This window comes from Lemur catta, chromosome 21, assembly GCF_020740605.2.
Source record: "Lemur catta isolate mLemCat1 chromosome 21, mLemCat1.pri, whole genome shotgun sequence".
Taxonomy (NCBI): Eukaryota; Metazoa; Chordata; class Mammalia; order Primates; family Lemuridae; genus Lemur; species Lemur catta.
Window position 1 is genome coordinate 22,083,669 of NC_059148.1, and position 24,137 is coordinate 22,107,805.

The 24,137-nt window shown below is 44.2% G+C and overlaps 2 protein-coding genes across 3 annotated transcripts in view; one reads left to right on the top strand and one right to left on the bottom strand.

Annotated features, from left to right (window-relative positions):
• The window catches only part of RNFT2 (ring finger protein, transmembrane 2), a 44,196-nt gene extending 43,552 nt beyond the window's left edge, over nt 1–644 (bottom strand). The window contains exon 1 of the mRNA XM_045534743.1: nt 164–644. Coding sequence (XP_045390699.1) covers nt 164–469 — 306 coding nt within the window. The 5' untranslated portion in view covers nt 470–644. The remainder of the gene's footprint in view (nt 1–163) is intronic.
• A 1,658-nt stretch (nt 645–2,302) lies between these two features.
• Nucleotides 2,303–18,120, top strand: SPRING1 (SREBF pathway regulator in golgi 1). Of its 2 annotated transcripts, XM_045534744.1 has the most exons (5): nt 2,303–2,570; nt 11,377–11,533; nt 14,968–15,119; nt 15,555–15,668; nt 17,562–18,120. In XM_045534744.1, exons 1-5 carry the CDS (start codon nt 2,460–2,462, stop codon nt 17,643–17,645), a joined length of 618 nt encoding a protein of 205 aa, XP_045390700.1. In that variant the 5' UTR covers nt 2,303–2,459; the 3' UTR covers nt 17,646–18,120. The 2 variants fall into 2 exon arrangements, with proteins under 2 accessions (XP_045390700.1, XP_045390701.1); XM_045534745.1 differs by lacking the exon at nt 11,377–11,533 and having other exon boundaries at nt 2,393–2,570.
• Nucleotides 18,121–24,137: the final 6,017 nt, after the last annotated feature.

Genomic DNA, 24,137 nt, shown 5'->3' on the forward strand with positions numbered 1-24,137 from the left:
ACTTGCTGTGTGACCCTAGATAAATCACTAACCTCTCTGTGGCTTCAGATCCCCCCATCTGTTACATGGGATGGGGAGGAGTGGTCAAACCCAAAGCTCCCTTGCAGCCCTCATGGTGAATAAACTGGTAATAAAGATGTGATTTCTCTCACAGACATGTCACCTGATTCACTGTGAAGAGCCACATGGACTTCAGAACTCCATGTTGACAACACCTGAGCCAGGCATTCGGGCTCCTGATGGGGATGTGACTGCTGGATCCCAGAGAGAGCCGTTCTCCCCCTCCTCTTCCTCTCCAGAGGGATGCACAGGTGAGGGGAGCTTCCCAAAGATTCCGAACCTGGATGGAGCAGAACACATGGGTGAATAATTCATGGGATGCCTTGGATCTGATAATGAGTCTTAAGACATCATTGGTAGCTATAAGCAGATGATTCCATCTGCTCAATATCTCTGGGTAGCCTTTCATTGATCCTTGTTTGGGACACTTAATGTATTTTGTCCTATTGTCAAACTGAGTCCTGATTGGGGAACACAGAAAATATGTTTTAGACCCTCCAGCTGCTTCCCATTGCAATCAGAACGAGACCCAAGCTCTGTCCATAGCCTACACATTCGCCCTGATGTAGCCTCACCTGTTTCCAATTTCATTTCCTTCCACTCTCCTTCTACCACGCCCCTCCACCTACCTGCACAGGTGTTTCTGTTCCTCTAACAGGTCAGCTTGTCCCTGCCTCAGGGCCTTTGTACTTTTTGTTCCCTCTCCCTGGAAAGCTTTCTCCTCTGAAGATTGCATGGTTAGCTCCCTAGGTCAAATGTCACGTCCTCCCAGAGGCCTTCTCTTCTCATTTTCCTGACCCCTCCCCCACCATAACATCACCCTGTTTTATATTCTTCATAGCACTTATTTATTTACATGTTTGCTTATTTATTTATGATCTGTCTCCAATGCAAATGCCATGAAAGCTGGCATCCTGTCTACCTGGTTTTCCCCTCTACCTCAGCATCTAGAGCACTGCCTGACTCAGAGTAGCACTTAACAAGCATTTGTTCAATGAATAAAACGATGGGCCCCCTAGTTACCTTTTTCTAGATCCCTTGCTGCCTGCCCACCTTTTACCCTAGGGAAGAACTAAGGCCTATATGCTTTCCATGAATAGGTTTAGCCTCCACTAACATTTCCTTGTTCCAGAACCAAAGATGATGTCTGACTCTTAGTTCAGGGCACCGTAACTAGCTGTTGAATGACTTCCTAATCCCGACCAGCCTTCGTGAGGGCGCCGCGTTGGCGTCACTCGGACCAATGATTAGAAAGACGACCCATCAGTTAAGCCTCCTTTGTCTTTTGAAAAATTAGCTAAGAAATGGGCCAGCAGCCCCATCTTCATATAGGAGGAAAAGCGCATTACATAAACACTGTTCAAGAACTTGCAATCTCAGCTTAATGCCTCCCTTCCACATCCTCCATCACTTGCCAATCCTTGGGGAAAATAAAACACAGTATCCCAAAGTCTCCATCCACAAAGTTGACACGGCCTCCTAAGTCAAATGCTCAAGACTGCACTTTCGGATGCTTGCTTTCCAAGGGGCTTCACGTTCTCTGTTGGCAGCGGGCCCTACATAATCATTGCAGTACGAAATTCTGGAATAAACTGTTGCCCGCGAGATGCACCTGAACGAATGAATGAAACGCCTTTTAATTCCCTGCGCCACACATCCCACGCCCTCCCGACGACGGGCCACACCGAGGCTTCCCGCGGCCGCTGCGGGACCGCGCCGGGATGCGCGCGGCGGAGCATCTCCTGCACCGCTCGGACGGGGTGCAGGTGCACTCCGGGCACAATGTCGCCCGCGCTTTCCTTTCCCGCAACCGACACTGCGCAAACGCCCTGGGACCGCGAGGGCAGGAGACTACATAGGCTATGCGAGGAGGAAAAAAAGAAAAAAATCGCGTTCTCTTTTTTACCTGCCCAGACAATTCAGCAATCACAGCCGCATCATTCACGTCCAGTCAAGCCAATCACTCGCGCGGCCCGGGCAGCACGTGACTTCCTTTGCTTCCGGCCTTTGATAAGGTAGGTGCATGTCGTTGCCAAGACCGGCGCTAGGACCCGGGGACAGCTACTCCAGCCGTATTCACAGGACTGCCCGCCCCCTTTCTGGGATTTCGGCCAATAGGAGGCCCGCTGCTCCGCAGGGACCAATGGCGAAGAGATTTGTGGGGCTCGCTCGTGACGTGCGAGCAGAGTGGAGGCGGGCCGCGGGGTGGGGTCACGTGGTGCAGCGCGCGCCGGCGCGGGGTGGCTGCCGGGAGCTGACTGGGCCTCGGGGCCGGCGGGCCGCGGGGCCGGTGGCCGCCGCGAGGGATGGGGCTGCCGGGCACGTAGGGGCCATGCCGCCCGGGCCCCGGGCCTGCCGCGTTCCGCGCCCCGGCCGCCGCGCCCCACGTCCGCGCCGGGATGGTGAACCTGGCGGCCATGGTGTGGCGCCGGCTCCTGCGGAAGAGGTGGGTGCTCGCCCTGGTCTTCGGGCTGTCGCTCGTCTACTTCCTGAGCAGCACCTTCAAGCAGGTCAGTGGCCGCTCGCCTGTTCTCCTTCCTTCCCTCCCCGCGTCGTCTGCGGCCGCCCGGCCTCTGCAGCGCCGCCGCCTGTGCGTCCGAGGCTCGGGAGGGGTGGGCATTTCTCTCCGGGTCCCGGGACAGGCGAGGGGTCCTGCCGATGTCGCTGCTCCCTGGGGCGGCAAGGCGTCCCCAGGCCGGGGCAGAGTTCGGACCCGGTCCTTGTGCCGCGGTCCTTTCAGCCGTAGTTATTGCTTTCATTACCACCGCTGTGCTTTTCACCTGCCAGGTCCGGTGCTAAGGGGGGCGTGGATTTTCTCTCTGCATCCTCGCGGCGGCCCCGGGAGAGGTGGGCGTCCCTGTATTGCAGCGGGGGAACCCAAGATTCGAAGAGGTCGAGACAGCTCAGCCAGAAAAGTGGCCAAGGCGCGAAGCCAGCGCCGGCGTGGTTGCCTTTCGTTTAATTTGGGGGCTCTGTGGTCCTCCTGGGTTACTCAACAGGACCCATAGGGTGCTCTTTCTGGGCATTCCTGGGTTGGGTCGAATTTTCTTTTCATCTCCTCTAGTCTGGTTCCTCCTCTAGTCTTCCCCACCCCCATCCATTTCTTCCATGTGAGAAGAAAGGGAGTTTTGGTGGGAAACAGTACCCAAACCGTTAATAAGCTTGTTTAGAAGTTCAGCTAGAGCACTTGGGTTTTTCCAAAGGGTAAGCATACCCCAGGGTGCACCCAGGATAGCCCTGAGTTACGCTGCTGTCCTGATGTAGTTATTAAATGTAAAGGGTCAAGTTTGTAAACATATAAATGAAGCAAGCTATGCGATCACTCTAGTTGTATCGGGTTGGCAGGGGAGCTATGAAAAAGGAAGATAGGGAACGCTTTCTGCCTTAGGCAAACAGAGAGGCCAAGTGTTGAAAGGCTCTTTTATTTGCTACAATGTGTGGGTGATCATGTGAATTACCTGGCTTCTGACTTGTTTTCTGTCCCGTCACAGACACTTCCTTACAGTCACATATTGTTCCTGCCTTCTCTGGTGGAGCCCTGACTGGTGTTGTGCACCTGGACTCAGTCCTCTGGCTTCCTCTCTACTGGACCCGGTGATTTCTGGGGCTATTTAAACCAGCTGGTATTAAACCAATACAGCTGGTATTTAAACCAATCTAGGCCTGCCCAGAACCCCCCAAATTCATCTGATTGCCTGCTTGATGTCTTTTCCCCCTAATTTTTTTTATTGTGGCAAAATACAACATAAAATTTACTATCTTAACCATTTTAAAGTGTGTAGTTAGATGGTATTAAATGCATTCATAACATTGTCAGTCACCACCGTCCATCTCCATAACTCTTCATCTTGTAAAAACTGAAACTTTATGCTCATTAAACAATAACTCCTCATTCCTCCTTTCCCTCAGCCCGTGGCAATCACCATTCTACTTTCTACTTATGTTGGTTGTGTTCATGCTTGGCAAAAGTGACTCTTGATTCTCCTCTGCCAACACCTGTTCCTCATCTAGTCCTCCCAATCTCACTAAGTGGCATTACTGTTCACCAGGTATTTGAAGCCACAGATACTTCATTCTTTTCTTTCTCTTACCCCCTACATGTAAAATATTGGCTCTGCCTCCACAGTGTATCCTGAATCTGTGCGTTTCTCCTAATTGTCACTGCTGCCATCCTGGGCCAAGCCGCTGACATCTTTTGTCTGGACTATTGCTGTAGCCCAGCAACAGCCCTCTGCTTCCTTTCTTGTCTTGTGTTTGTTTTTTGAGACAGGGAGGGTCTCGCTCTGTCACCCAGGCTAGAGTGCAGTGTCATCATCATAGGTCACTGCAACCTCAAACTCCTGGGCTCCAGCGATCCTCTTGCCTCAGCCGTCCAAGTAGCTGGGACTACAGGTGTGCGCTACCATGCCCGGCTAATTTTTCTATTTTTTGTAGAGATGGGGTATCACTCTTGCTCAGACTGTTCTCAAACTCCTGACCTCAAGTGATCCTCCTGCCTCGGCCTTCTAAAGTGCTGGGATTATAGGTGTGAGCCGCTACACCCAGCCCCTTTTTTGTCTTAATTCTGTATCCAGGTGGGATCATGGTCTTCCCCCATGTATAATTCTCAGATAAAACTCTAGATTCTGTTCCAGGATCTCCAGATGGTTGAGTCTTTTTTGTCATTTCAGGTCAGGCTAACTGTTACTGCTTCAGGTTACACTTGGTGACACTGTGTAAATACTTCAGTTCCTTGCCCATTAACCTGCTTTATTTTCTTTGTAGTAGGAATCACTAACTGAACATTTCTTACTCATTTACTTGATAATCCATCTCACCTCACTCTCCCTTTGAGAATATAATTTTCTTGACAACAGACACCTGGTCTGTCTTGTTCGTAGACTCTTCCAACCCCTAGAATATTTCCAACCACTTCATGAGAATTCAAATATTGGTTGAACAAATAAGTGAGTCTTTTTAATTGGGATGACTTTTTCTTTCTTCTCAGTCTGGTGTACTCCTGCTAATTTTTCATGGCTTGGCTCAGATACCGTCTGCTCCGTGACCTTCCCTACAGCCACCTTTTAAGTACTCCAGCACGGCATCTTCATTTTTTAAATTACATCACGTGTCGCTTAACGACAGGGATACATTCTGAGAAACGTGTCACTGGGCAATTTCATCATTCGGCATCGTGCAAATATCTTGGAGTATACTTACACCAACCTAGACGGTGTGGCCTGTTGCTCCCAGGCGACAAACCTGTACAGCAGCATGTTACTCTGCTGAATACTTACGTGTATCTAGACGTATCTAAACACAGAAAAAGTACAGTAAAAATATGGTACGAAAGATAAAAACTGGTACACCTGTATAGGGCACTTACCATGAACGGAGCTTGCAGGACTGGGGTAAGTCGGCGAGTGCTGAGTGAACGTGAAGGCCTAGGACATTACTGTAGATTTTATTATAAACATTGAACACTTATGCTACACTAAATTGATAAAAAATATTTTTGTCTTCAATAATTAATCTTAGCTTACTATAATGTTTTAACTTTACAAACTTAAATTTTTTAAAAAACTTTTGACTGTTTCATAATAATACCCAGTTTAAAACACAAACACATTGTACAGCTGTACAAAAATATTTTTTATATCCATAGTCTATAAGCTTTTTTCCATTTAAAATTTTTTTTTTCTTTTTAAACTTTTTTGTTAAAAACTAAGACACAAACACACCTGTTACCGTAGTCCTGCATAAGTCCAGGATCGTCAATATCACTGTCTTCCACCTCCATGTCTTGCTTTCTTTTGTGTCCTTCAATAACCCTTAAATACTGTCTTCAGATATTTGACAGATTTATTCTTAGTCTTTATTATTTTTCTTTACATTTCCCCATTGAAGTTGAACATGTAATGAATTCATTATTATTTTTAAATGAATAAATACTTCATATAAAATATTTTAAGAATTTGTTTCAATTTTCAATATGGTAAATATCAATAGCCATAACTCACATAAACCCACCTATTGGGATCCTTGGTAATTTTTAAAAAATTTATCTGTTTATTTTAGAGATGGGGTCTTGCTGTATTGCCCAGGCTGGACTCGAACTCCTGAGATCAAACAATCCTTCCACCTTGCCTCTGGAGTAGGGGTCCTCAGTAATTTTTAAGAGTATGAAGAGTCCCAGGACCAAAAACATTGAGCCCCACTGCCCTAGCTCATGCTGACTGATACCCTCTGCATGCATTTGTTTGCTGCCCTTGCGAGGTTCTAGTTTTGGTTGTCGGCCACTCACCAGCTGTGTGCCGTGAGGGCGTTTGCATCATCTGGCCTAGCCTCAGGCTCTCATCTGTAAAATGGAGGTGGTGGGGTGGAGTGTGCAGGGTTGGGGGTGTTTACTGCTGGTTGAGAAGAGGCTATGAAAACTTGAAAGCTCCATGTGATCCTTAGCTCTGCTTCAGTGAGACCATGAGCTCGTGGAGCAGATGGGGCAAGAGAATAGTTGATTATCCTCTGTTGCTTTGAATTCCTCTTTTCTTTGGTTTTCATGTTAATTAATGCTTTGGGGGATAATTTAAATCGTGGGGATGGGAGGCAAGAGAAATTAGTGATGATGGTGAGGACGCCATTGGGGGAGAGGGTTGGGAATGGTGAGTGGTGCCAGGTGACATGTTTAGCGAACACCAACTGTGTGCAGGCACTGTTCTGCTGCTGATGGAGACAGAGTGGGCAAAGCTGATGCAGTCCCCACTTGCCAGGAGCCTGTATTCTGCTAGGGGGTAAGGAGGAGAGGTAGTAAACACGAAAAATGATTTCAGATAGTGATTTATGATATGAAGAAAACAAAACAGGATGACACGATTGAGTGATAGGGCAGGCCTAACTATGTGAGGCATTTCACCTGAGGTTAAAGAACTCCAATCTTGGCGTCAGAAGGGTCCTTAGAGGTCCTCTTGTGTAACTAAATGTTCTCATACTTCAAGCGGTGCAGCTCCTAAAAGTCTCGGGACTATTTGCATAACTGCTTGAAAATATAATAACATCTTCAGCTTTAAAGTAATTAAGTATGTAAATTGGTGTCAAGTTATATACTATCTGAAGTAGAATAAATCATAAGAATTGCTAATCTGGTGTTTTGTTTTTCGCTGATTACTGAATTACATATTTCAGGGAGTGTGTACTGTACTGCATGGGCTAGAGAAGGGGAACAGTAACCATGAGCTCACCCACCAGAGGGATCCACTACTTACGTTTGGGCATATTTGCTTCCTGTCATTTTTTATACTTTTTATGGTTCATATAATTGAGGCATATTGTTTCTTCACTTAACATGGAAGCGTTTTCCCCATCTTTAAAAGCTCTTCGTACGTATAATTTTTTATAACTAAAAATGTCCATTTTCGGGGTACACTTAGCCATTCCCCAAATATTAGACATTTGGAGTGTCCCCCGGCCTTTATCCCCAGCCCTTTTGTTGAGACTCCTAAGCAGATCTTCTATTGACAGCAGTGCCCTATGTGTACGTGCTTTACTCCTTTCATGGGACATTTATCTCATTTGACCCTTGTTGTGATAACCCCTGAAAAACACACGGCACAGTTATTAACACACCCCTTTTAAAATCAGGAGCAAAGTAACATATATTAGTAATAAAAACATTTCTGTAGTTCCTTACAATTATAAGAAAGCTCCTGTGTAGTTTTGCTCCTGCATTGTACCCCGTCTGGACATCTGTCATCGCGTCTACAGTGGTTGATTGAGGTGATTTATGTGCCTCTTTATCAACAGCTCTGAAGGCTCTTTGAGAATAGAGAACTACCTCTGTCTCTGTATCCTTAGCATTTTGTAAGAATTAGATACCTTTGAATCTTGAATGAAAAAAATATATATGGGGCAAGGCTTAAAATTGAAACAACCTGCTAGGGTAGGTGAAACAGTTTAGGAAAGGTTTGAAACCCCCTATCTGTTGGAAGAATCCCCTCGTCACCCCTTCAGCACACCCTCTGCAAGACTGAGCTTTCAGAAAAGCAAACGCTACTGTCAGGTTATCTCTGCCTCAGACTCACGCTGTCCTTTTGGCAAGGACGTGAATATTCACGTTTGAAAACAAGTTCAAGTGCTGGGAGAATTGCTTTCCTGTTTACTAGGAATGTAGTTACGTGGCAGAGGTCCTTCCGGGATGCACTTGTCCATGAACTCGTGTTTTCTTTCAGGAAGAATAACAAAATAGCTTCAGAGTAATGTTAAGAGCACTGTTAACCTTGTAAGATCAGTTTACTGTACTTCGGTCAGCCTCTTTATAGTCTTCATGGCTGTAATTTACCTAGGGTAGCATTTGCAGCTCAATTTAGTTTGCACGTAGCTTGATTACACTGTTAACTGGTAGGGTCCCGGCAGAGCAGAAGAGTGTGAATTTACAGGTAGTTAAGCAGTATGCACCTAAGTGATTTGTGCCATATTCCCAAGACTCCTGCACTTAGCTCTTCTTCTCGCACTAGCGGAGGAATACAGATGTTGTTTTTGTGTAACTGTCCTGTTCCTGCTAGTGCCAGTTCTTCTAAAAGAACAGGGAGGGGCAGAATAGAAATTAAAGCCACCTGGCAGGACTGTTTTACACTTGGTAAATTAAAGAAAAGAATCCAGCACTGGCGGGGCTGTGAACACTTTTATTTAGATGCTGGTGAGATATTACTAGCAAATGTAGATATAAGTTTTAGGAAGTTATTTGGCACTATATATATAGCATTTACTGCAAATTATTCAAGAGAATAAAATGAAAGCTCCTTATTTTATGGCAGTACTGTCTATGGTAACAACCTGGGCCTAATGTTGATCTGTAGAGGATGTGCTTACTAAATTATGACATAGCAACATGATGGATTATTACATAGCCTGGAAAATGTGATTATCGAGATAATGTAGATACTTGGAAATGTTTTACTATCCAATTAGTGTCAGAAAGAGCTGAATGCAAAGCCTCCTAATTTATATAAATGCTGAGGTCAAAGGCTAGACGTTAATATGCAAAAACAAATATAGTTTTATTTATGTAATGGGATTGTGGACAATTTGTGTCTTTTCATGTTGATAATTATGTTTTTTTTTAATTAACATTTTATTTTGGAATAATAGATTTAAAGAAAAGTTGCAAGGATAATACAGTTATCATAGACTCTTAGTTTCTTCTATTGTTAATGATAATCATGTTTTTAATGTTATTTTAAATTTAAAATAATGTTACAAAGATGATTAAAGATAGTTTTAATAATCCCATCTGTCCATTCCATATTAATAGTTTGTGGTACAGTAGTTTTCCCCTTATCTGTTCCAAGACCCCCAGTGGATGCCTGAAACTGTGGATAGTACTGAGCCCTATATGTACTGTTTTTTCTGTCTGATAACTAAGTGCCTACCAAGTGACTAATGGGTGGGTAGCATATACAACATGGGTACGCTGGACAAAGAGATGATTTATGTCCCAGGCAGGGTGGATTGGGACAGCAAGAGATTTCATCTCGCTACTCAGAGTGGTTCGTGATTTAAAACTTATGAATTGTTTATTTCTGGAATTATGCGTTTAATGTTTCTGGACCATGGTTAACTGCAGGTAACTGAAACTGTGGAAAGTGAAACCATGGATGAGGGGAGACTACTGTATATCTTCCCATACCTTTATCTCAGCTCTTATAAATGTCTCTGTGCATATTATTAAAATTGTCTTACTGTAATATGTGATAATATGCACATGATTTTGCAGCTTATTTTTTCATTCAGTAGTACACTGTGGACATCCTGCGGTCTGCAACCCTGTCTCTGTATTAAAGTCATCTAGCTGCTTTGAAAATATCGGGTCCTGGGTCTCAACCACAAAGATTTTTCCTGTCTGGAGGTGGGTGTCTTAGTGGGGAACCTGCGGCCTCAAGGCCACATGTGACCCTCCACATCCCCAAGTGCAGCTCCTCAACCGAATCCAGACTTCACAGAAAAACTGAAAGGATTTGTTCTGTAAAATTTGGATTCAGTCAAAAGACCGTACTTAAGGATTCAGAAGGCCGCAGGTTCCCTAGCCCTGACTGGCTTAAGAACTTTGAATAGATATCATTTGTGTTTAGATTTGGTTAAGAGTTTGGGTATTTATTCAGTCATTTCTCTGTTACTAGGCTTTCAGGATTTTTATACCATTTAAACTGTGCTGTAGTAAACATCCCTGTGCACCCCTATACATTAGTGTTTTCTGTAAGATGGACCTCAAAAATGTTTGCGGGGCCAAAGTGTATGTAGATATATATTTTCAAAATATTAATAGCTCTTCCCAGATTACTTTCCTAAAGAAATTTTAGTTACTGTAAAGCTCTTTTCTGTTTAAGTATATAAGCTTTTTCATTGAATTTTCAAGGTTAGTCTTTTTTGCTTAAAAAGCAACACATTGACGGGTCATTCTTAATGGTAAAAAAACACAGAACTCTGTTAGAATGGTGAATGTTCAAAGTACATTAAAAGCTTTTGAGAAAGGAATCTTTTATAATTGCTTTGTTTTCCAATAATCAATGGAAGCATTCAGAAGATGGCTGTGTCCGGCTTGGCTTATTAATATTTCCTGGCACTTGGGCACCTCCCTCCTTAGATTCTTGAGTAGTATAGAAAAGGCAGGTTTGAAAGCTGACTCCTACCTGACGTGGCCTCCAGGGCAACTCTTCCCTTTGCATGTCTGGGTGAAGGGCTGGCTGCCCAGTGTGTGTTCTGTAGAGAAACATGTTGTAAGCGTTGCATACTCAGTATTCTTTCGTAGAGGAAACTTGCGAGTTGACGTGCTTCATCTTGCCCCTAAAGTCAACCTCCTGCTGCAGTTTTCCCACGTGGTCCTCCTAAGTACCTGTGACTGCAAATGAAAGGGACTTTGAGATGACAGTCACAAAAAAGTTTCCTCTTCTCTTTTAAAACTATATTTAAATTTTGCATTCTGTTCCACAATATATTTGTTTTAGCATAAAAAGTATTTTAAATGACTTGCCATCAGAAGAAAAAGTTCAAAACTTTAACCCTCCAAATTTTTCATAAAATTAACAGTTTTATTCACATTTATAATGTGCACATCATGCAGGGGCCCTGCGTGTAAGTATGCCAGTTTGAAGCATATCCCTAACTCACTACTTTTTCCTACAGGTTTATTTTATGACTGGCTCAGACTTTGCTCATACCAGGAGAGTGCAGATTCCTTTCATGCAAGCTTTTTATAGTGTTTCTGTCCTCTTAATGTAGTTGGTGTGAACAATTGGTGAAATTGCAAGAAAAGATTCTTTAACCTTCTCATTTGTGGTCTTTTTGTAGGAGGAGAGGGCGGTGAGAGATAGGAATCTCCTGCAGATTCAAGACCATGATCAGCCCATTCCATGGAAAGTGCAGTTTAACTTGGGCAATAGCAGCCGGCCCAGCAATCAGTGCCGGAACTCCATCCAGGGGAAGCACCTCATCACGGATGAGCTAGGTAAGGCTGGCGGCCTTCCTTTCCTGCCAGTCAGCAGATCGATCATACACTGGTGGGGCCATCTGTGGCGTTTTTGTTTTAGTAGAGATTCTTCTACAATGCACTTTGCTTCCTTGCCCATTGCTAACATTTCTCACATCTTTTTTTGTCTTTCACATCCTAGTCATCATTCAAGGTTCCCTTCAACATCAGAGAAGCTTGGTTTGATACCTCTTGTGCCTGCAACTTTCAGTATCAGCACTATGTCATGCATTGGTCCCTAGGCCACTTCCTGACAATCTGTCCCCAGCCTCAGTATTTTCTGATCTTTTTTCTCATTTTGATGGTGAACTCTGTAGGATAAGAACTCAGTTCTCCTCCTTGGTAACCTGAATAAAATCCATACAGTGTTGGCACTCAGGAAATGTACTTGTTGACTAACTGACCGGATAATTTCAAATTAATTATAAACACATTCAAAATGTGTTACTCTTACAGTGAAAACATAAGTCTGTTTGATAAGGTTTTCTTGTGTCCTTTTAAGCTGTCAGAAAGGAGATTCCTACCTGGCGGGGGCAGTTGGACTAGACAGCCACTCTAGCTCTTACTGACCACTTTGTGGTTGCTCAGTCTTCCCAAGGAGAGACCCCTGCTAGTGCTTACCGTGTGCTGGTTGTGCTCCTACAATGTGCTGGGCACTGGGCTAAAAGCATTCCTTGACTATCTTATTTGATTTTTGCAACAGTGCTATGAGGTAGGTTACCCCGATCATCATTTTATAGGTGAAGGCAGAGGCACCAAGAGGTTAAGGAGCTTGTCCAAGATTGCCAAAGACGTCTATAAACCAAAAACATAATAACCATTATCACATTGATAAAAGTAACAGTTTCTCCTTAATATCAAATATCCCAACAGTATTCAAAGTTCCCTGTTTTACCAATTGTTTTTTTCTTTTCAACTGATGGTTTGCAAATAACATGGTTTTTCTTTTTTGTTTTTGTAAGAGTAAATTTTGCCCTATTTTAAAAAGCCTTAGAACAAATGGATTGTGAAAGTGACAATATTGAAATTGCTACAGGTAACATTGTATTAGGATCTTCATCTATACTTGATGAACTGAACTTAACGAAGACACGTGCTGTGTTTAAAATGAAAGCCACAGGCATTATGCATTAGAAGAAAAAATTTGCATTTCCTGCAAAATAAAAAACAAATCTTTTCCAAATAGATCTTAAAGTCATTAAACCAGAGATGAGAAATGAAGAAAGGAGTCAGAGGAAAAGTACCCACCTAGGGTAAAAGAGCTGAAAAATTTCGTATGAGAATGCATTCCCAACTCAGCAATAATGCCAGTGACAAGCTCTTTTTAAGGTCACACTGAAAGAGCAAATCGTGTAGAAAATAACGTGGTTTTGTTGTTGCTTTGTGGTTTTTTTTTTTTTTTAAACAGTGAAGTTTATCAAAGGGTAGTTACTTCCTCAAGATGACACAGTCAACAGGCAGACCTGTGACTAGGACCAAGGCCTCCACTTGACGTTCAGGGCTTGTGTCTTACACACTACATGACGTTCAAATAAGAAAACATGAAATCTTATGCCTTGACTTTTATATTTAGCATTGGGTTATAAACACTGTCATTTTCTTTTATCATCACTAGCAAAAGAATTTTTTGATTAATTTAGGTAAGACAAAGACTCTCAGACTCCTTGAGTAAAAAGTTCTAAGAATCAGTCAGTCAATAAAAATCTAAGCTATAGGTTTTATTTTACCTCCATGAATATGGGAGAAGAAGTAAGTAGTTTAATAAAGAAAACTCTTAAGAATTTATGCTTTTTAGCAGGCAGATTCCACCATGAATATTGCCAGGGTAACATTATTAAATCAGACAACCCATTGCAATTACATTCAAAGGTTGGAAGTTAATTTTCTAGGCAATAGCAATAGATTTTGAAACTGTGATCTTACAGGACTTCTTGCTGGGAGTAACATTTGAATAAGTAGATTTATGATGCAAAATGAGAGATCTTGAAGAGCTTGCTTTCACCAGAAGTTAGACCTGCAGGGTCAAGGCTGAACACTGGAAGTGCACTGGGAAGAAAAAGGCCTGAGATGCTGGTGCTTATAATATGACAAAGGAAAGAACAGAAAGATAATTTCAAGTGTAATTTCGGACACGTAATATTTTACACCTCTGTCTTCTGAGAAAAATGCTGACTTATTTGGATTTGTTTGTTTATAATCCCTGTAAAGAAAATGAGTAGGAATAGTTAGGAAGAGTCTCAGGAAACATTTACCATGACACTAGAATCATCCTCTCAGTTTACAAGGCAGAATAACATAATTAAACAATAACAACAAAAGACACTGGTTTCCAGGTATCTGGGATCTGGTTTTCTTGGGGCCTCGATTGCCCAAGTCTTAACTGAGGGTCCTTTTAGTTTCTTAATCATTATTCTACTGGTGCCTCCTGCTTTTGCACAGACTTTGTTTTCTAGAGTACTTTCTGAAAACAACCTCATACTTCACCAAGTCCCATTCTCTGAGGATTAAGAAGCCGGGGCATTCGGAGTGGAGTGATGCTGGGAGCAGCTGCTCTGCGCCTGTGCGTGCACCTGGGGGTTTCCCAAGGGCCAGTGGGGCCCTCACGGACTGATGCTTACATTTTTCTGTCCCATTCCCAGAAGGATGTAGAGAAATGTCTGCATAGCAGCTCTGAACAATAAATGAGCTTTTGTAAGGAGATTTTCCTGTAACATTGAGCATGAATTGACTGGGTTGGAGGAGTGTGTGTATACAGATGATGAGATTTGTAAGAAGCAAAGGGAATTAGGGGTTTTCTCTTCCTTGAGTATGAGAGAACTGCATTCCCTAATGCTGAGGGGTAATTGAGTCCCTGGCATGTACATGTGTAAAACAGCCCAAATCAGTGTATAAAGGTTAAGTGTAACTATTTCTATTTTCAGAATCCTCCAAACTACTAAATGAGGCAAGCATTTAAAAGATATATTTGTGAAGAGTGGTTTGTTTGTTTGTTAAATCTAGAAGGATGTCACTTTTGTGAGTGAATGCCTTGGTTTTTCCTGTTTTCAGATTTTGGCTCAAAAAACAATGACATTTTTCTTCAGGCACAGATAAAAGATTGGCCTGCATAGGTTAGTATAGGAAGACGTAGGCGTGGTGGGACATGGTGATGAGCTCAGACATGTGACAGCATGTTTATCTATGGGTAGATTGTGACGTAGTGACGAGATGGGAGTCCCTGTGTCCTGTAAACCCCTGCATGGAGGAAGCAGTGCCTGATCACATTTTGTCTAATTTCTGGCTCTTTGGTGCTTAGGATGCTCCAGATTCTGTGTTCTTTGCAGGCAGTACTTTGGTTGCTGCTTCCTGGTCATCGCTGGTAGAGAGTTGGAGGAGCTGCTGGTTTTATGCTAAGGTTAGTCTCTGACTTTCAGGGTACGTTTGTGAAAGGAAGGATTTGCTGGTGAACGGCTGCTGTAACGTCAACGCCCCTGGCACAAAGCAATACTGCTGTGACGGCTGCTGGCCCAACGGCTGCTGCAGCGCCTACGAGTACTGTGTCTCCTGCTGCCTGCAGCCCAACAAGGTAGGGAGCGTTGCGTCTCGTTCAGCATCTCCTTTTCTCTTTTGGCCTTTATTTTAGGGTGAACATTAGACTCTTCATGTGAGGTTCTTATGAAAACAGAACTTAGAAAGGAACTTTGTAGGTGTCAGAAATTGCTGCTGCAAGCCTTTGTCTAGGAGGAAGGGAGGTGGTTCCCAGTTATGTGAATGGTTCTTCTGCAGAATGGACCATTGTATTGCTAATCAGATATTAATGAGTAAGATACCCAGCATTCCTGCTTGCTCTCTTTCTCCCCGCTTCTTCCCTGCCTCCCTCCCTCCCTGTTTCTCCTTCTCTCTGTTTCTCTCTCTCCCTGCCCCATCCCCATCAGCATTCTCTTAGTTTAGGAGAGATAGCCAAGGTCACCTTGTGCTGGCTTAGGTAATTTATTACAGGCACTAACTTTTGTTTCCATAGCAACTTCTCCTGGAGCGCTTCCTCAACCGGGCAGCTGTGGCATTCCAGAACCTCTTCATGGCAGTCGAAGATCACTTCGAGTTGTGTCTGGCCAAATGCAGGACCTCATCCCAGGTCAGAAGCTGTGATGTCTCTAGCTTGGGGGGTGGTGGGTGACAGGGGAGAGAAGAAAACTTTCTAGTATGCACTGGGGTCCTTTCAGGGGGATGATATGGAAAAGAGATGCAAATGAAGCCATGTCACACTTTGTTTAGTGTGATGCTGGTGTTTAGAATATTTAGATTTTTACAAATTGAGGGAAGTAAAGTGTTTATATTAATTCAAGGTCTAATCAGCTTGGATCTCTCCTATCTGGTCGGCACATTTGCACTTTAAGTGGAAGCTTCAAATTATTTTTAAGTCTGGGTGGAGTCCTAATAGTCCAGCTCCTAAGAGGAGTTCTCCTCCCTGTCTTTAACTGAAATTTGACTGAGGCTTTCCAGTAACCACTCATTTACAGTAAGTAGCAATTTGTTCTGGGACCGAGATGTGGTTTATTTTAGTACTCAAGGGGATGGGGCAGGTGAATGTTTAAAAATTCACGAATAAATCTGTAGGTTGTCAGGCTCTCAGTGCGTATTAGCATGCTGTCATTAAACGCTCTGCTCTCTGGGCATTAAATATTATTGCACCTGCTCCTGAAAGCGTCTGAAAGTCTTTTGCCTTTCCATCACTCCGACCCTCGGCTCTCTGCTGTTGTGCTTGGGCAGTTGTCACAGCCGTCTTTGTAAGATCACCAGACGTGTTTATTATATGAGCACACTCCTGGCTTCTATTCGTGGTGTCTCCAAGATTTTGCTGGCTTCCTCTGAGCTAGTGGACTCGTTTGTCATTCTTGGGAGCCCTTGTGGCCTTTGCCAGTTTTCTGTAGTCCACCTTTTGATTTTATGCCCCTTTTCTGTGTCTCTGGTTTGTTCCAAGAGCATTCAGTATCATTGGTAAATGTTTTGGGGATTATAATGAGCGTTTGAAAGCATGAAGAAATTCCTGATGGTCTTGTTTTGCTTGAAGAGCTTTCCACTTGAATGGGCTTTAAAGGAAATGTGGAGGAAGGCGGAACACATGACTCATTTCGATTCAGATTCTCTCCCATTCTGAGAAATGCTAGAAAAGGCAAAGTATTTTCTTTCCTTAACTGATAAAACTCAGGGATTACTTCCAATCTTGAGTGAAGCTACTGTGCTTTCTGACTTTTTTTTTTTTTATTGTAAAAAGAGATTTCCCAATTGCCATTCAATTTGTTTTCATGACAAATTGTATCCCAAGAAAGAGAAGATCTGGCTGTATGTCTGCTAAACGGGATTACTATTTACAGTGCACTTGCTCAGCATTGGTCTTGGGCTAATTAATGAACTCCAGACTAGCCAAAAACTCAAGTTGCTTGTATGAAAACAAATTGCTGAAAAGTTAGCCATCGGGAATGATTGTCTGCTTTAGAGCACACTTCCAATTTGCTTAGCCAAGTGAGTTCTGTGTGGCATTGTAGATTTGGCTCGTGCATCAGATTTTTAGGTACATGAACTTTACGAAAGCGGTTTGCAGTGCGTCTGCCTGGTGTCTCTGCAGGGTTCCTTACCAGGAACTGGGTGTCTTTGAAGCGCAAGATCAGGTGCAAAACGCCAGTCGCATCTTAATCTGTTTCAGGTATTATAATTTGAGGAAAAGTAGTTGTCTTGAGTTGCCCAGGTCACAGCTAAATCGTTAAAAACTCCCTGGTGTATGTAAAAAGAAACAGTTACCACAGTGACGTTTTATGTCCGTTCTCATGCTCTTCATTGGCATTCTGTGTTGAGCGTGGTTCTTTGTTCCAGAAAGTGCCTTGGAGCCTTTAGTGACATTTGGAGATGGACTTGCCAGCCTCCTGCAGGGACAGTCTGACAGCAGTCCCGCTCGACTCTCGCTTCTCCGAGAGGGAGGTGTGCGAGCCTGCTCGATCTCACCGTGCTCTTATCTCCCTTTTGCCGACAGAGCGTGCAGCACGAGAACACCTACCGGGACCCCATAGCAAAGTATTGCTATGGAGAAAGCCCACCCGAGCTCTTCCCCGCCTGACGGGCGCAGCAGACTTGCTCCAGCGCGGGCGAGGGCCCGGCCAAGGAACTTGCCTTCTGGAGCCAGACTTCAGCGCCCGGGCTAGTCCACTGGGAGAAGACAAAGGCAGTGCGAGGAAACCTTGGCCTTGACCACTTCTTGTGTTGTAATCTTTGGCTTCGCTCACCACCCGGGCCTACCAGATGGAACTCTTCTTCTGTAACGCAGCTTGGAACCTCCAGCCAGTCCCGTTCGGGAAAGACAAAGTGAGGCCGAGCTTGTGGTGGTGGTGGCGTTCTTGAATGACTCGACCCTGGTACCTGCACAGGGACCTGTGATTTGTGTTCATCGGGGGCCAGGTGTTCACTTCCAATTTTGATCCAAGCCTTTTCACTGTAAAATTATTTATTGGATTCCTTTGGAGTAGTGGGGAAATTACAGTGTTTTATGTAGGAAAAAGTCTTGGCATTCTACTTGAATATATTCAAGGAAAGTATTTTTGTTGTTGTTGTGTTCTTGAGTTTCACGAGTTAAACCATCCCTTCACCCAGATAAAATGTTTTGTCTTTTAGGATGTGGATGGCCTCTCTAGGTAGTGATTTTTGTTTTTGTTTTAACGTCTTCAAGAGTGTATCCTGAACATAACCTGTTAACCCTGCCCTAACATCTAAAATTATCTAAAACTCAAAGACACTGTTCTGTTCCAATCCTGTGCAAGATTTCTAGTGGTTGGCACCACATGCCTGCCCTTAGGTTCTTTTCTGGTGGTACTTGAGTGTGGTCATATACCCAGCGTGAGAGCACTGTTTCAGCCAGAAATCTTGACACACTGTCCTGACTTAAAGGGGTTCTCATTTCCTTTGCCACCGTTAAAATTACAGTGATCTGCTTAGCGAGGGTATAATGGGAACCTCAGGAAAGTCATGGGCCACCTTCTTCCCCGTCCTGTCTATAGAATCCCAAAGTTAAGGAAGTTCCTAAATGGAGATGCATCCAGCAGCTTGCTGTTTGTGTTTGTTCTTTATTTTCAGCTTCAGGGACTGTAACAGGTATAAATGTTCATTTTCCCTATGATTTGCAAAGAAGAAGAAGAAAAGAAAACCCACCTTTCCATCAAATGGCCGTAAGACATTTTTAATCTCCCTTCAGTGGGAGATGTGAATGATCATCACGGCTGGAGAATGCCGCCCATGTGGGTCGCTGGTGTGTCCTGGGTCCACGTGCGTAAAGTGCTCCCTCCCACTTTCCTACTGTAACCCTGACTCTCTCCAGCGCAAGGCCTGGAGTGTTTGGTCCTCAGGTCAAGACACTATGCCTCCTGAATAGCTCTTTGATTTCAGGAGCCACATTAACGCACAACTCTTTCCTAGACTCCTTCACTAACCCCAGGATTGAGCAAGGTCTTTTCCATTTTTTTTTGTTGTTGAAATTATTGACCTGGGAGCAGGGTGCTAGTTTTACGGTAAGTTTTCAACGTTTTTTTTTTTTTTTTTTAGTGGAGGTTTTTCTTTGGGCTACATATGCCTTTGGTATGTTTCTGTAGTAAGTAGTGGTAATTTCCCTTAACTTTCTCATACTACCTCTTAACACTTATCTTCCCAAAGTCATTGCCTTTCTAAATAAGGTTTCTTAGAGAGTAAACTGTCAGGCAATTTTTAAATATTAGATCCTAAGAAATCTATTCTGTTTGTATTGGACTTTTCGTGTTCTGTGTGTATTCAACGGTACTAAATCGAAGTGTATGAAAGGACTGTGGCATGTCTACATTTCATCAATCTATTCTTTTTGGTAACTCGATATGGAATTTGAGTGTCTATGGTTGACATTAGTATCAACCTCTCCTTTGAGCTTATTTTAACTCTTGAGCAATATAATACAGATATAATGTGAACAGTTCATATCAAAGGTCAGCCCTTGCCTATTCACTGGTCCTCTCTGATTTTGTACTTGAATGTCACGTTTTACATTTCAGTGCTTTCACAAACCATAACTACAACCCCATCCTGGAGAACTAAGTTTGTTTGTATTTCCACTTTGTAGATGAGGAAAGAGTGAGAGGTGAAGTGACTTCCCGAGTCCCTGCTGAGATTGAATGACAGAACCCAAACAAGCACTTCATCTCTGATTCTAGGTCCAGTCCTCCACCCACCGTCTCTTGCCAGCTCCAGTGCTGACTCGTCGTAAGCATGTCCCCTGAGAGCGTCTATATTTCAATTGTCCAGGCCAGAAGAGAGGAGAGTGGCATAAATATCCAAATTAAGCCCATGATCCAAGGTCGTTTTCATTTGGCCATGGAATATGTTTTTTGCACTTCAATCAGTTAGGGGCGTGTTCACTGTTGGGAAAATTCCCAGCACTTCAGACTGCATGATGAAGCCGGGCCACCGGAGCACCTGGCCTCCCAGCCCGGGGTCCCTCCCTGCTCTCTGCCCTCTGGTTGGTTTCTGGTTGCCTCAACTGCCAGTTTCCAAACCAGGGATCTTGTGTTAGTTCTGTGTGCCCAGAGCCTAGCAAGGTGTATGATACATGTTGGGAATTTAAGAAAAGATCACTAAAGGGATGAAAACACCTTTAGTTTAGGAAAAAAAAAATCATTAACTGTTGAGTGTTTTTAGCTAAAGGGAATTGGGTAATTCAAAGCATTTCCCCAAATTCTGAATCTTTTATTTGCCATGCTTCTTGTTGGAACCGTAAAGACGTGTCCTAACAGGGGAAGAGACACACAGTGGAGTGTGGAAAAGGCTCTGAGCCAGGCGTGTACAAAGGAGGGGGAGTGATCTGCCTTCCTCTGGGCCTAGGACTGGGCCACACTGGAGCCTAGTAGGGAAGGCTGAGTTCCCCGGCTTTTGGAAAAGCAGAGAACAGGACTGGGAAGCAATGATCACACGTCCTAACCTGCTTCAAAAGTCTGACTCAGCCTCCTGTGAGTGCCGCAGTCAGTGTCGGTCCCGAGGGAACCGTGGGGAACAGTTGCATAATTTGTGAGATTCCAAGCACGGCTTTTCCCATCCTTGGGATCTGCGGATAAATCGTCAGTGTACAGGGATCCTGCTGATGTGTTGTTCTCTTCATAGGCAGGACAGGATTCGGCCTCAGAGTTAGGATCTGCTACTCTACTAACGGTGTGGCCTTGGGCAGTCTTTTCTCCGCTGAGTCTCAGGCCCGTCCTCTGTAAAGTGGGGTCACAGCATCTGCCGCTCAGGGTCGCTGTGAGGTCCGTGTGAGCAGGGGACCGGTGCTAGCGAGAAGTCTGTGTCTGCAGCTCACCAGGGCGCCGTGCCAGGTGGGGGGCATGGTGGGGACGGGTGGGGGTTACAGAGCTCTTGTGACCTTTGTTACTAGTTTTAAAACAGCTCATGCTAAAGATTAAAAATTGTAGATAATTCAGAAATACGTAAAGCTGAAAGTCACAATAACCTTAAAAGCATACAGTCTAGAGATAAGCACCACCCCTACGAATTTTTCCAGGCAAAAACGAGAGCACTTTTTCCTCTTGAAAACAATTCTATGATGAATATCCATGTTACACATAGGCCTATGTGATAATTTTTAATGGCCACATGGTATCAATTTTGTGGATATATAATAATATTAATCCCCTGCTGAGGATGTTTAGCTTGCTCCCAGGGTTTGTTGTTTTCGCTGCTGTAAATAATGCATCGATGATACATGCTTTTACATACGTGTTTGTGTGCTTATCTGAACTATTTTCACCAATGTGTATTCACCTGACATTCATGGAGTGTTTGATCATCTTGCCATGCCCCTGATGACCCTGTGTGATTTTTAAATGCTTTGCTAATGATCTCGGTGTTCTCATTTGGATTTATTTTGTGTCTAGTGAGATGAGCCCGTTTCATGTTTTGATTGGCCATGTATGGTGAATTGCCTATTCATGCCTTGGCCACGTTTTTTTTTTTTCTTATGGATTACTACAGAGCATTTTTAAATGAAAGCAGCCTTAAACCCTTTCTGTTTTCTTTTTCAGTCCTGTGTTAAGAGCAAGTAACTCATATATTCACAAACTAACCTCTCCAGTTGATCTAGGGCAGTGGTTCTTAACCAGGGGCAATTTCACCCCCCAAGGGACATGTGGCGATGTCTAGAGACATTTTTGTCACAGGAGGCAGGGGGCCTGTGCTACTGACCTCTAGTGGAGAGAGACCCAGGATGCTGTGTGACAGTACCGCAGTGCCCGGGACAGCCCCTGTGACGTAATTACCTGGCTGCCAGCGTGAGCAGGGCCGAGGTGGAGAAGCCCTGCTCTGGGGTCATCTCTCCCCCTTCGGTTGAGCGGAGGCGCTCCGGGTAGCTGTGTGCTGACTTCATTATTCCCCTGCCCTGGCTTTCTGCGGTGCTGAAGTGCTGCTGATTAAATTACCCTGAAATCCCCACGGGACATGTTACTTCCTAGCAGGTCTCTACCAGCCCTGTGCTGCCTCAAGGAACGGCGTTATTACTCTGCCGCGCTGTCCTCCCTGCACTCAGCGATGCTGCCAAGCGCAGGCAGCCCCCCGTCTGCAGAGTGGACGGAGGCCCGTGGAGCCCCGTCTCCCCTCCCCAGCCCCCCGCCAGCGGTCCTTTGGTTGGAATGGCTTTGAGGATGGGGTTGGGGCAGAGGTGTGGGCCTGTCATCACAGATTCTATTTAGAAAACTAGTCATTCTACTAAAAAAGGGTATCTCTTGAGAACATAGTAACAATAAAAACAAAGCAGGTAGATCATGGGAGCAGCTTTTCCTGCCTCTGTGGCTTGTTAGTGCTTTGCCTTCCAGCCAGGGCTCTTTCCTGTGTGTGTGTTTTTGCAGTTTGTTATTGTGGTATGAGTACAGTTGTGGGTACCAGCGTCCCTCCTTTCTGTCACAGATCCGCGACGTTCCTTACCCAGTCTGCTGTTACCGACGGGAAGTGGCATGAGTGGCCTTGCCTGTGGCTGTCTGCAGAGCCTGGCGGCAGCCCGGTTAACTTCCCACGGGCTGACCCCACGTCTCGGCAGAACCTCCGCCGTCTTCCGTCGCACAACTAGGTTAGTTCCTGATGTCAGCATCGAACTGCTGGACTGTGTAAAATGAAAGTCCGGCTTTTAATCCTGTTGTAAAGAAAACAACTTGCCCGTTACAACCAATGGGCAAAGCAGGATTATTCCAATGTTTTATCAGGAATCCAGTTTCATTGTTTCTCAGGAGTGCGCGTTCTGAGGCAAGACGAACCAAAACATATTGCTACTAGAAATGTGCTCTTTCCAAGTGGGCATTTTTAAAGTTTTTTGACAGGGTAGTTTCTTCTTGGGATTTTTTAATTCAGAAATTTTTGATGCAAGGTAGAGTAGGTAAGCTGATGATCATGCATCCAGCAGATACCCCAAAACCAAAAGTGGTGTTGACCAAATGAGCAATCGCCTTTATCAACAATTCAAGATTCCGGACTTTGTTGGCCACGTTTCAGTACTCACTATTCCTAAGGAAGACAGAGAGAGAGAGTGGGGTCCTGTCCTACAAGTTGTACTGGGGGATGTCAAGGTAAAAATGTGGAATAAGCTATTTCCTGAATAAACATGTGATCTCAGTTGGTGCTAATTTGAATGGTAAAGGTGATTCCATGACACGTGCATCTCTGGGTGTGTTCCGTACATGGCCGGGTATGTGCATGTGTGTAAAACAGCAGTATGAAGTATGTGAGTAGCATCCTCATTTTATTGACAAGAGCACAGGCATTAATGACGGAAGTAAATTAGCCTCCCTGCCTTTGGTTTCCTCATTTGTCATTTGAGGGTGATTGCTAAGGTATCTTGCAGATCCAAGATTCTGATTTCCATGACTAGCCCAAAGTCCCAGGGCTTGTAAAAGCAAGAGCAGAGCCCCTATCTCCCCAGCGGCTTGGTCCTCGGCTGTGATTTTCCCGGGGTAAATGTAGACCGGCCATCTGCAGTCCTTTTCCCTCAAGCCAAGGCTTCCTTCTCTCTCGAATATTTCAACTGGGGCTGACCATTTTCTGCCTCTTCCTCCTCACATTTTAAATAGACACTGTAGCCTTCTCTGCTGGGACCGACTTACCGTGTACTGCTGCCCTGCACCTGTGAAAACAGCTGCTGTGTTTTCCGTCATAAAAACAGCTGCCTTTTGGCAATGAAGCCACCACTGTACTATGTTGCTGTTCCTTAATGCAGTGTTAAATTATTTAGGTGTGCTTAACCCGAGATACCCAGAGCATCTTGGAATTCCTGAGCAGGGCTTCTGTAGGCATTGCTCGGTAAAACGTTTCCCTTTCATCGCGGAAACTTTAAAACATACGAACATAACAAAGAAATTAAATCGAGCCAAATTAGATTCCAAGCCCCTAGAGATAACCACTAATTAAAGTTCCGATGGAGAGTTTTGCCTGTATTTTGGATATCAACGTGGATTTTGTATCTGTATGTAAATAAAGGTAGAATCCTGCTATACATATTATTTTAAAATAATTAGTTCCTGTTAGATTGATTGAATCCAATGGTAGTGAATTCATTCGCAGAGCA